The sequence below is a fragment of the Lepisma saccharinum genome, chromosome 13 (assembly GCF_977018435.1).
Source record: "Lepisma saccharinum chromosome 13, izLepSacc3.1, whole genome shotgun sequence".
NCBI lineage: Eukaryota > Metazoa > Arthropoda > Insecta > Zygentoma > Lepismatidae > Lepisma > Lepisma saccharinum.
Genome location: NC_139241.1, coordinates 41504510 through 41517930, shown reverse-complemented (window position 1 = coordinate 41517930; position 13421 = coordinate 41504510). Strand labels below are relative to the sequence as shown.

The 13421-nt window shown below is 37.6% G+C and overlaps 2 protein-coding genes across 2 annotated transcripts in view; both read left to right on the top strand.

Annotated features, from left to right (window-relative positions):
• The window catches only part of LOC145997244 (DNA-binding protein D-ETS-4-like), a 42736-nt gene extending 40431 nt beyond the window's left edge, over positions 1–2305 (top strand). Inside the window, exon 5 of the mRNA XM_083134074.1 lies at positions 175–2305. Coding sequence (XP_082990200.1) covers positions 175–497 — 323 coding nt within the window. The 3' untranslated portion in view covers positions 498–2305. The remainder of the gene's footprint in view (positions 1–174) is intronic.
• Positions 2306–11933: 9628 nt separating this feature from the next.
• On the top strand, positions 11934–12584 carry LOC145996759 (52 kDa repressor of the inhibitor of the protein kinase-like). The gene has a single exon (XM_083133288.1). The coding sequence runs from the start codon at positions 11934–11936 to the stop codon at positions 12582–12584; it is 651 nt and encodes a 216-aa protein (XP_082989414.1).
• Positions 12585–13421: the final 837 nt, after the last annotated feature.

Genomic DNA, 13421 nt, shown 5'->3' with positions numbered 1-13421 from the left:
ATAAAACCAAGGTACATAGATTTTAAAAACAGTTAACTTTTTAAACAATAAAGCTAAGGTTACTTGAGCACAACTTAGTGGCAAAAAATCATATGTTCTTTAAAATTGTATTCATGTGTAAACTACTATTGCAGGGAGCAGTCCGTAATAACCTTGATTTTCTTGTCATTGCAGAGGAAGAAGAAGAAACGGAGAAGTCAAGTAGTAATGGAAGAAGTGGTTCACACATCCATCTGTGGCAGTTCCTGAAGGAACTTCTCTCCCAGGCTCAGCTGTACGGATCTTGCATAAGGTGGCTGGACCGCCAAAAGGGGGTCTTCAAGATAGAAGACTCTGTCCGTGTGGCCAGGCTTTGGGGCAAGAGGAAAAACAGACCAGCCATGAACTACGACAAACTGTCCAGATCCATTCGACAGTACTACAAGAAGGGGATCATGAAGAAAACGGAGCGATCTCAGAGACTGGTGTACCAGTTCTGTCACCCTTACTGCTTGTAACAACTCACTATTAAGAAGCATTCAAGGGAAATCCGATTCGGGCGATGGCCGATTCAAGATGGCCGCCGTCTGACTCCTGGGCGTTTCCCCTGAATGCTGCTTTGGATAGAACTCATGCACGTAGCTGGTCTACATTCACATGAGTATCTACTTTCTTTGGGATCTTGTTCAGTAACATCACTAATTATTTGAAACCTCCTCCTCAGCAGTTGCAGTCAGCAACGCAAGAGGAGTGAGCTAACTTTTCTAATCATCTTCTGCCAAAAGATGCATCTGTAATGTCTCAATGTATCACACCAATCACATTGAGTTGAATTGCAGTGCACTTACAGGCAGGAGATCAGTGTATGCCAAGTGGCAATATTATTATTAAATATATATATATAAATATATATTATTTTTTTGTACAGTTCATAGTTTGTAAGTTTGTACAAGGGCTGGACCCTTTAGTTTGTAAGGATATACCATATATATATTTTTGCCTATATAATTATTACTTGTTCATACACATTTTTATTGTAATTTATTAGCATGTAATGTTAAAATGATAACACTTGTATTCATCCACTACATTTGGAAGGTAATTTCTAATGAGTGGGTGAAAAATGCATTTCTCTTTGTTAGATTTTAAAACGGTTTAAGTGATTTGCCAACTAGTAGGCGATGTGCACACACATTTCTGCACCCTGTCCGTGACGTAGACTTTTGAGCTCAGTCTAACCTTGATGCTCAAGTCTCGCTTCAGGCAGGAATGCAGCGGTACAAGTGAGCACACATGCAGAACGTTGGTGATTTTTGGTCCCATATATCTATGATATATATTGTTCAGTACGTTCTATGAACAAAACTTTGTATTCATGTATACAGCACGTTCTCAAGTGAGGCTGCTGTTTATCTTAAGATTATAGTGGTAGTTACTAACATAAAGTGTAAGAAACATATGTATATGTAATATATATACTTGTGCTTTAATATTTTGCTTCCAATGCCTAACTTCCTCTGTTTTTTTGATAAGATTTGGATTATAACCAACTGTCAAACAACTGGTGACATGTTCATTGGAACTTAGGGCTTTTTATTTTTGACAAAAATTGCTGTAGATATGTGTCTGTTTCTTCCCACTATTCTAGGATGCTGTAAAGAAGGACAGAAGCCTTGTAGGGATATGAGCTCATCCCTACAGGGATTCTTAGTAGGAATGACTTGTTTAGAAATTGAGGGGGATTGGGAGGGGGAATGGCTACCCACCGATACTTATTTCTGTTGTTATTTTTCAGTTCATCAGGGTTCAATCTGTTACTAGGGCATACATGGTGTTTCTTGTTGCAAAGAAATACTGCAATAATTACTTCAGTCTTGTACCTTCAAACACTCTTGCATCTCATTACAATATTATGTACTTTCCAAATTGCAATATGACATGTACTGTGTTTCTGATGTATTTTCATTGGATTATATAACATGTATAGTGTTTAAAAAGTAAATTTGCTCTTTGAAAAAAGTGTACATTTTGACCAACATAAACATGTGTTTATAGTTTTTAAAATAGAAATATTTGGATTAACTTTAAAGAAATATGTAACAGTTTACAATATTTTCTTCAAAATATAAATCTACTTAATTGTATTTCAGAATTCATTGCTGTTAGCAAATCTAGAAATTATAAAAATGCTGTTATTCGTTTTTCAAAACTTTAATAAATTGGCTAAACCTCTAATTATGATTTTCACTTTTATATGCTACCTGCTGAATTGAGATGAAAGTGATATTTATCTTGGATATACAGCATGTCCCAACTGCACATGATCCCATGTAAGAATTATGTAGAAAATATCATTCCCCCAATAGAACTGTTGTCAAGCACATTCTCAAGTTGTGTTCCATCCACTAGTTTTAGCTTCAAAGTTGCAGATTTTTTTTCAATTAATTGTAATAACATACATTACAACATATCCTGTGTTTAAGCATGCACAGGAAATGTACTACATAGAAATTGAAGCCTGGATTTTCATGCTTAAATTTGTATGTTTGAACATATATTGTTTGTGAAATAATATGTACACCTCATAATGTGTTTTCTCGGTATGTTGGACTTGCATCAAGTATGACATCATACCAATCTCAAAGTCATAACCCCTACTCCTTCCTTGCAACAATACTAAAACTATTGGTGGTATTCTTGCCCTAAATCATATTATGTTTTTCACTTTTGGGCATTATTTATTTGAAAATTCAAGTTTTCATTTTATCTAGCTTCGCCAGTGGAATATTTGTGTCAAACTTTCGTATGCGAAGTAACTTCCTTCCATATTTTTTTTAGATTTACTGCTGAACACACACACTCGTCGAAGTTTAAGTCCATTTTATGCTCAGGTGGGCTAATTGGGATTGGGCCTATAGTTTAAAGTGAACCAACCACTGTGCATTGTGTGTCCACCTGGGACGAAATCTGTAACCCATTGGTTACAGGGCACTACAGTATGTCTTTTTCTTTTACTATTTTCTTAAATAATTAAGTTCAAAGATATGTGCTACAGGTGTTGTTTTCCTTTCATTTAGGATGAAGCACCCGCCCCATTCACACACACACATACACTCACTTGGAATGAAACTGATAGCCTACACAGGATTTTATCCCCATGGGATTGGAATATTGTATGTTTGTGTTCGAGGGGAAAGGAGAATCTAACTTCTCTGTTATTTTAACACCTTGTAACCACCACCTTTTAGATCTACAACCCAAGAAAAATGTGGAGATGAGAAATATGCTTCTGACATCCAAAAAGAAGGCCATGTTACAGCCTTCGCAAATTCTTGGATATGTTGGGGATAAAGCAGGCTTTCTTGTGTAGAAAATGCTAAATGTTTAATCACTAAATACGGCAAACTCTGGTAATATTAGAGAGGAAAAGAAGTACTTTATTGTAACAACAGTAAGGGTTACAAGTTCAGAGAATATAGGGCTCTAATCTTATATTGATTATTCCTGAGTAAGTAAAGGGACACATTAATGGTTTCCGTGGGTCTAATTTACTTCTGGTTTTACATGTGCAGCAAAGCAAACATGTGTGGCATAGTATGTTCGTAGCACTTGCCATTTTTTGGCGAATTTGATGTAAAGGTCCTACATATTTTAGGTAATTTTTCGCCAGGTGTCCAGGGTTTGATTCCCGGCCTGGGAATGGGTGTTCTTTGCGAGCGCCCCCTTCATCAATTTTATCTTATCATCACTCATCCACATCTTCGCGATTAGCCAAAAGTGGCTTATAAAAATATGAACAGGTATCAACAAAAATAATTTTAATCCAGTACCTACACGAAGTTGTACACTTCTGTTCACACAGTGATTTATTCACACACCCCTAACACCCCCCCAACACCCTCCCAAATTTTGGTGAACACCCCCCCAAGCAGAAAAGTGGAACACCCCCCTACAGGGGGTGTAAATATGGATGTTTATATCAACAATAGAATGACAATACTTCAACATTAAGAGAAAGAAATCATTTGTAGCTGAAGAAGCGTAGTCCAATGGACCTTTCGATCAACTAAAACCAAAGTGTCAAGGAAGGAGGGTGGAATGTGCAGCATGGTCATTTCCTGGAAACAGTAGCTCCCTTGACAAGGCTTCGGTCAGCTCTAGGGAAGGGACACTGCCATCTGGAAAATGTCAAACTTACCTCTCGCCCTCCTTCCAGGGAGCACATTCCGCGCACAGTGTTGACAGTTCATCGTTTGAATACCTTATATATTTCTTAAATACATTACAGATACGTAAATTCAATTATTCAACCCCTGAGTCAATGAAATTTACGTTTTGTTGCATTTTCCTTTCGATTCTTTCATGTGAAAGATGTACGATAAAAGTAAGGGAAGAAATTAAAAGATACAGGTTTGACTTCTTGTAGTGAATTCTGTCACAATGGTTAGCAACACTATTTTCTGTAACTTGGCGAGATGAATGATTTTGGAGTGGTAGAGAAAAGAACAGTCAAATGCCTTTGGCCTTAGGTCAGTCTCAGTGTAGCATCTCCGCTCGTGTGTTGTCGTTCTGTTTGGTGTATAACAATGTCTGAAACTTTACTGCAAAACTGTCTGAAGAAGATAGAGAAAATGAAAAACCAGACAGAAAGAAACCGAAAGTGGTGAGTAGAAAATCAGTGACACTATATGTAGGTATAATTTCTTCCAACCGATATTCATAAAGTACAAATATAAAATTAACTGACCGAGTATTCGATATAAAATAGCAAGTATTTCATGAAGAACCTAAGTGATTCATTCACGTCTATAGTTGATGACCATTTTTGTGGCTCCAAGAGTCCTTACCTTTGTAAAAGAAATTATATACTATCAGAAAGAGAGTTGCAAAAGGGGGAGGGTCCACGTGTGGTGCTTGCCTGGGCGCTAAGTGCAAATGGGGTGCCGAACAAGCAAAACAGATAAAAATAGAAAAACGTTAACGTCGTGGTGCCCTGTGAAATTACTGGCACCCTATTAAATTAAAGTTATTGTCAGTTTGCAAACGTATAGCTTTAGTAAAAATTGTCTTTCTCTTTGTATCTAGTCGGTTCCCTGACATAATGACATGTTTAGTTTATTCAACTTTTCAGAGGAAGCAAAGGAAGTGTAAGCAGGCCCGTAGCTAGAGGGGGCAGGGGACAACTGCCCCCTGAGAGCCTGCTTTGCCCCCACCTGTGAAAAATACAGAACGCCTAAAATTCTCACTAATCTTTACAATTACTCTAGGTTTGTGGAGGCCCCTAGGCAAAATGTTTTGTGGGGCCCCCCATTTGATTTTTTTTTTTTTTTTTTTTTACTAGGAGCTTTATTAGCTCAATATGTTAACCACCAATTTTCAGCAGTTGAAATGGTAGACCTGATTTTAGAATCAGTAGTCATTCACAAGCGAACATATCGCAGACAGGTTTGCAGGGAGAATAGCGCAGGAAAATAAAGTTACAGGACGAAAATTGTAGCGCTATAGCAGCAGTAAAGTTCTGCGTCTAAATGTCTACAGTGTATTATGAAGAGTGAACACCGTAACTACAATATATAGTAAATACTAAGAGGGTTCAGACGGAAACAGAATTGAGCAGTAGACTGTACTTACGTACAGAACATAATTTATTATAAATGATATTATTTTCAATTAAGAGTAAATATGTCAATACATATGCACGGTCCATCTACTGGACAATTACCGACAGGTTCATTGTGGAAATTGTAGTAACTAGACTTTCTTCAAGAAAATTCCCAAAGGCTTAACACTTATAGTAGACACACTTTTCTTGCCTTTTTCGCTGAAAATTCATCTACTATATCATCGAAGTCCAATTCACGAAGAAGTTCATGTTCAATGCTTAATAAACAAAGATTGGATTAGCGATCCTGTCCCATGGCAGCACGAAGCCTGTTTTTCACTAATTTCATTTTTGAGAAAGATCTTTCTCCGCTGCAGTTTGTTACCATTAAGACCAAATACACTCTAAAAGAGAATTTCGACATTGGGAAATGTACTGCGGAACGGGTCCTTACATATAATATTATACATGGACAGTTCCATTGGGATGTCTTCCTGAGGTTTGACATTGCTACTGCTTAGAACTCACAGTTCTAATACGATGTTATTAACGAAAAAAAGTTATGTACTTCGTAGGATTATTTATTATCTTAATCATATCTGAAAATTGATTGTTTGAATAAGTGTGCCTTATTTCCACACAACAGCCAAACCAATCCATGGTATAAAGTATACTGAGCTTCAGATATTTACAAACAGATCGACTGAGAGCTGTGCTACAATTGGATCCAGAAGAATGTAGACATGCGACAATATTGAATTATTTTTTATTCTTAAAATACAACTTATGTAATTTTACAGAAGCATAGCCAGCTGGTTAAAATATTTTTTTGGTGGAGGCCCTTCAGAACTTCCTTTTGGTGGGGGCCCCGAGGTAATTGCCCCAGTTTCCCATAGGTTAATCCGACCCTGCGTATCAGGATTGGGGGGGAAAATTTCCTTTTTGGTAATAGTGATTCATGTGGTAGAGAGAGGGAGTGGATATTTGAATTTTGTTACTTAGCGTTGCTTTTCTGCCACTTATAGCTAACCGCAACAATGAATGATGACATGAAATTGATTAAGAGAAACTCATAAACAGTGCCGCAACCACAGGGCGGCAGAGGGCATTGTCCCTCCCACCCACCTGACCTTGGAAGGAAGTCCATTCTAGGGGAAGCAAACATTGAACTAAAAAAAAGAAAGACTAGGAGAATCTAAGAATAGCAGGACAATTGGATACTCATGATGGAATTAGTTTTTACGAGATCCTTGCATTTTTCTTCGAGATGGCCAAGAGCACTTGCAAGGGGCAATTACCCCCCCCCTCCTCGATTTCAAATTTTATACAAATAAAAATACATTTCGTAAAATTTTCTTGCTCGCTTCGCTCGCAATACCTTCTATTCTTATAGTCCAAGTTCAGAGCAACAGCTATGGGGCGGTGAGAGTCGGCCCTGGGAGCCAAACGATCTACATGAAAAAAAAATGTTAAAAGAGAATGCCATGGAGCCCCCCGTAAAATTATTAGCACCCTATTAAAACAATTTATTTCTATGAAAATTAATATGAAATATTAATGATGACACCGTAATCCAAGAAGTCATTGCTCAATCAAGGGATTCCTATTTGTTTGTCAGGTGTCAAAACATGTATTTCAACTATTATATAATACAATTCACACAATAATTTGCAAAATGGTTAAAGTAACCAGTCGGCAAACATTGTCTGCAGTGATGCAAGAGTCTTCCCTTTGAAGGAAATAGTCCGTGGTGGACACCCATATTTTAGCAAGTACAAAAAAAATATACTACAAATTTTACATAGTTCATCAAAGTGTAGATAATATGTAACCATTATTATTTAATTAATTCGATTTTTCTTGCATAACAATGGTGTTGTTGGATTCTCATTAGATTCCTTTCTGCGGAAAAATCTTGCGTACTGGAAACTAGAGGGAATCATTATGAAGCATGATTTATAAAAGGGCTCCCTTCCTTAATCAGTTCTTCAGAGAGGCCCATTAAACGTCTATTAACATTATCAACCTGTAAATATCAAGTAGATACAGTCCCTATTAGCCTATTTATGTTAAACTTTATATTCTTTGCCAATCTGGAAAGGTCATTATCGAAAAAATGCCATTTGATGTTGCTCGAAGTTTTTTTTTTTTTTTTTTTTTTTTTTTTTTTTTTTTTTTTTTCTGTTTTAAGATATCATCCCTTTTCTGTTACTTATCTCTTTTGGGAGAGGTGTCAAGTGCCTCTGTGTACCCTGCTATATCTGCCAATGCGACCGAAACAATAAATTAAAAATTTGCCCCCTCTAGGATTTACTTTGCCTCCCCCCCCCCCCCCCTACAAAGAATTCCTGGCTACGGGTCCGAGTGTAAGGAATTATACATAAAAGAAATTTAATTTACATTAAGTCCCAAATTTATATCTGACCATAGGCGGACCAGTGAGGGCACGACGGCACTTGCCACTTCCTGCTTTAAAACGTGGAGAGAGAAAATTTGTTTCGTTCATTGTGCTCTTTGTGTTGAATAGTGAAATAAATGCTATTCAATTTTTAAATAATTGAAAATAAAGCATTGCCTCAATTTAGAAGTGAAAATTCATTGCCTTCCTTTTGCAGTTAACATGCCATGCGTTTATTTGCACATGTTGTTTCGTTTTCTTTTAAGGCAAAGAGACACGTGACTCCTAATTCCCTATAGTCTCTCATTTAGTATTTGAAATATGAACTCTCAAAAGCGCCAAGCGTATTTTCCAAATTTTTTTAAGGGTATAATGCATATGCATATTATTAGTTAAACATAGCAACAGTATGATGTTTACTCTTTACAATCTTGCTTTGCTCGTTCGGCGTCCTCTTTACCTCACCACATGCCCCCGGCCCCCTCCTGTTCTAACAGTTAGAAAATATTCATGTATAATTTTAATAGTTCTATGTAGCGAGTGAGTTCCAAATTCTGCTGGTGTTTTCAAATCTCTGTTTAAACGATGATTCACAAACTGAAATAAAGTAATGAAACTCGATATATTTAGAACATGGCCATGAAGACGTTAAAATATAGTGGGAAGTTGGGATGCACGTTTGATTGATACCTGATATTGCTTTTGAATGAAATCGGTCAAGGAATTTCATATTAAAGTCTTCAACGAACGAGCAAAGCAAGATTGTAAAGAGTAAACATCATGGGATACTGTCGCTATGTTTAACTAATAATATGCATAGCCTAATCAGTTTGCAAAGAAATAGTTCTAAAAATTTTCTTGCTCGCTTCGCTGGCAGTGTCATAATTTATTTAAGTCATATTATATGTGTATTTATTACTACTACTTCAGACAGGCAAGTGTGTCCACACACATGCAATGCATTCTCACTGATATTTCAATTGGGCACCCCCAAGTTGAACTCCGAGTTACACTTACGGCAAGAACGATACAAATACAGTTAAAATATTGCGCAAGTGTTCCTAATTTCTTTATACGTAACTAGCTTAAGAATTGCATGAAATGATTTCTGGTAATAATACGTTAAAATTTTGTGTATTTTAATGTCATCCCTTGTGTTTTGTCTAACGATTGATAAAATCAAGTACTGAACATTATCGGAAGGAAAGCAATACTCGAAACGTTAAACTGAAATGTTAACATTAATCTATTTTCCATCTTTTCCTGTATTTGACATCTTTTTTCTTCCGAAATGTTACGTGAAGGGTAGGGAGAAGGGGGGGTTAATCTCTAGAAACATCCATGAAGAAATTGAATTAGGGCTAACATTTTTAAAACGGTCCTAAATATGCACTTAACTTCCCCAAACTTACACCCCCCCAAAATTTCCCAGCACCCCCCCAATGGAAAAATCCTGGATAAACCACTGTGTTCACAGAAAGTTGCACACTCGTTTGAGTTGGTCCAGCTTCGGTTCTGGCAGTACAGCCGAAGTAAGTGTTCGGAAACCAGCAGTGTTGCTTACTATCAATCATTTTAACCACAAGCAGGGATTTTTGTCTCTCAGACTCAAAGAAAAGGGTTAACGGAAAGATTGCAGCGTAAATATTAATTAACTGAACTGTCCACGTCTACAATCAAATTAATGTAAATGTGAAAAATATTTTTTTTTTAAAAAAAAAAGCATTTTTGACTTTCGTGACGAAGTGATTATCACAATGCGTTAGAATGCGAGAGCTCAGAGTTCTCTCTTCATCGTCGCGACTAGCCGATAATGGAAGAAAAGCAACACTAAATATCGAAAAGAAAAATGCCATTAGAATAAGCGAGACGGAAATAGTACTGATGTAATTCCCGAAAACGATGCAAAAAAAAAAAAAAAATCTTTCGCAAATAGTGTTATCCTAATCCAGGAATAACAAAAATTCCCTCCCCGTACACTTTGGCAAACAGAATCGCAAGGTTGGCACTGAATATGCGATGGGAAAAATAATAGAAACCCGAAGCAAGAAGAGTTCATGTCACAGCCAGGGGGCCACATGAGAGGAGGAACCCCGACCCCCACATCAGTCATCCAGGCTATTAAAAATAAGTCAATGGTTGACCTCTCATTTATCTTTAAAAGTAAATGGAATTTTTGTAAAATAAAAATTGTCGGGCTTTACTTTTTTTTATACGTGCACGTTTGTTTCGTAATGGAGCAAAAAAATAGAATTGCAACTCGTAAAATTCTTACCGAATGAATGAATTGCCTCCGTAGATTCCAGAATAATGACTCTTCATTTTTGAAATAAATAGTTTATGTGCTCTTGGTTAATGAGATTCGTCGTCACATAACAGAATCCACTATGTTGACGGAAATTAAAGAACGGTAATCATTTAGGGTTTGAAACACTCAACTTCCACAAAACATTAATTTTCATGCACAAGCTTCACTTGTATTTTGTCAGCAATGTGTACAGCATATGAAGCGTATCGCTTTCAAATTAATGTAATTAGCGAGAAGCGACATCGAAAGTTTCGAACTGGACAGGTTCACACCCTAAGTGAATTGGCAAGTGAGTTCATTGTATCACGGCGAAATTCACTGGTCAATTCCACAAAAAACACCATTCTTATCGCATTCTATCGTGTCTCAATGAACGACCACACTTTGATTCCCCGTATCAGCTTAATAAATTCAATGTAATACTAAAAGACATAAATTTACACGCATGAACCTCAAAGGATAGTGAACCCAGAGATTCCTGAAACAGAAATTATCAGTCTCATAAGCGTCGATTTGTTCCGATATTTGATGTGGCTTAAAGCTAAGCAAGGCACAAATACACAAACATGGTACGTACATCGAACTTTATTAGCTGGGCAAAATAATAATAATAATCCAATAGCGCAACAGCCCAATATCGGGCCAAGGCTTACCTACCGACTGCTGGCCTCCCTCCCACGCGAGCCACCAAGGGGACGTGGAGATCTGCAGCCAGACAAGGGGGACGGGTGGTCAGCCCGACCGACCCCCAGCCGTTGTAGGACTTCGCGACCGGATTACGCTCACTCACTCGGAGCTCCCCAATTTCCTCACGGTGGGTTGCCACGGGCCCTATACGTAGGCCGAATAAATTCCGACCAGAGCCGGATTCGAACCTACGCCGTCCCGCAGCGAACGATCTCAAGACGAGTGAACGCCTTAACCCGCTCGGCTACGGAGGAGGACAGCTGGGCAAAATATCAAATTTATTTTGATTATATAATTATACGACACAATACTTTATATGCAATTTTTTATTGAGATTTTGATTATCACATTCTGTTTATAATACTTATTCCAACTGTCCTTTATTGGAGTTTAATATCTTCACACAAGCTCTCGTATTTCTTCGAACGTTGGTTACACATCGTATAATTAAATAACACTGTAACTTCCAGCCACAATAATGCAGTATAAAGTAGTAAACACATGTCTATTAATAAAAATAAATAACCCGTGGCTAGACAGCCCTTGAAGTTTCTAGGCCAATCTCCCGACTGCCAGTCTCCCTCCCACAATCCTACCTAGAGGTGTGGAGATCTTCAACCGGTAAAGTGATGACGTGGGGTCAGCACGTCGAACCCCCAGCCGTTATAGCAGATTTCCGAGACCGGGTCAGTGGCGGATCCAGAGGGTGACACGTGCCCTCCCCCAAAAAAATGCTCGAGCAAATTATACTCGTAGTATGTAATTTACAAAATTAATAAAAAATCTTATTAATTATGTGTACACTTTTGAAAAGTGGTGCACCTCGTATATCGTTAAAAATTGCTGAGTGCCGACCATCATTTGAAGTTGGTGCCCCTTGTGCATTGTTAAAAGTTGGTGCCCCCATACACCATTGGAAGTTGGTGTCCCCGAACATCGTTGAAAGTTGGTGCCCCCGTATGCCGTTGAGTAAAGCACTTGCTGAAGAGCTGAATGTTGATGTAAAAATCCCAAGAATTGCACAGAATCAAAGACATAGGTCAAATATTCCCTTAAATAATGTCATCGATTATTTCAGATGTGTTGCGTTCATCCCTTTTCTGGATTATTTAATATCTGAATTTGATTACAGATTTCAAAGAAACCAGATTGAAGTCTTAAGCACTCTACAGAAAGTAATTCCGAAATTCATTGTTGAAGAAGATGATCCAGCTAAAGATATAATTGAGGCAGCTAAATTTTATGAAGATGATGTGCAGTCTATTTTAGCATTAGAAGGGGAACTCAAGTTACGGAGACAATTCTGGTTATTGGAAAAATCTACCCCAGATAATCCAGCAGAGGCGTACAAATTTTCTTCCTTGTATCCCAACATTAGAAGTTTGCTTCACCTGTTGTGTGTGATTCCAGTCACAACGGCTACAGCTGAGCGTTCATTCTCCTATCTGCGAAAAATCAAGACCTACCTTAGATCTACAATGGGTAATGAACGATTGAATGGTTTGGCTCTCCTGAACATCCATAAAGACAAATACCAAGTGAAACCAGAGGAGGTTATTGACATATTTGCAAGGAAACATTCACTAAAACTACAGCTACAGTATTTGTAGGGTGAGTTAAATGTCTTTAGTAAGTTCCAATTATTTGACGATTGAAAGGTTAAACTGGTGTCCAAATTACTAGCAGCTTTATCATGCATCATGCATGTTACTGAAAAGGACTCAGGTGCTACATTAAACTAATTATAAAGCAAAAGAGAATAAAGAAATGAAGTAAAACAGACTGTTTATAATATGAAAATACTGTAACTTGTGCGTTTCTGTGTTCGCGAGGAATACGCTATCTTTAATATATTGTTTTTTTTACAATGTAATTTTTAAATATATTTGTTCTTAATAACTTGGCCGCATGTACAGATGACTGGAATTGGTACTTAAAGAAATATTAAAGTATAAAAGACTTGTTTCACCATGGTAAACTTTAATTTAAAGTAGTACTGTAATCTTCATTAGTATTTATGTGTACACTTTTGGAAATTGGTGCCCCCCCCAAAAAACTGAACCCTGGACCGGATTACGCTACTCACTCGTAGCTACGCAATTTCCTCACGATGGTGGGTTGCCACCGGTCCTATACACAGGCCGAGAACCCAGAGACTGAACCCGTCCAGCAGTCGGAGCCCAAAGCACAGCACCTTTTAGACAGCACGGCCACGGAGGAGGACAAAAAAACAACCTAATCCGATTAAATAAAACACTGGCATATTTCAAAGCAGCATATTTTCAACTTCTATTCGATCTTTCCGAAGGTTTTTCTTCCATCACAACATTCAATGAATTTATGATGTCCTTATTGTCGAAATTATTCAGTTTATCCTTACCTACTTTAAACAGTGCCAGAGAGTTAAGACTAGGGATGGACGATATCGGAAATTTGATATCACGATA

Coding starts and splice junctions, on each gene's coding strand:
- LOC145996759 (XM_083133288.1), top strand. CDS start 11,934: ATGCCGTTGAGTAAAGCACTTGCTGAAGAGCTGAATGTTGATGTAAAA.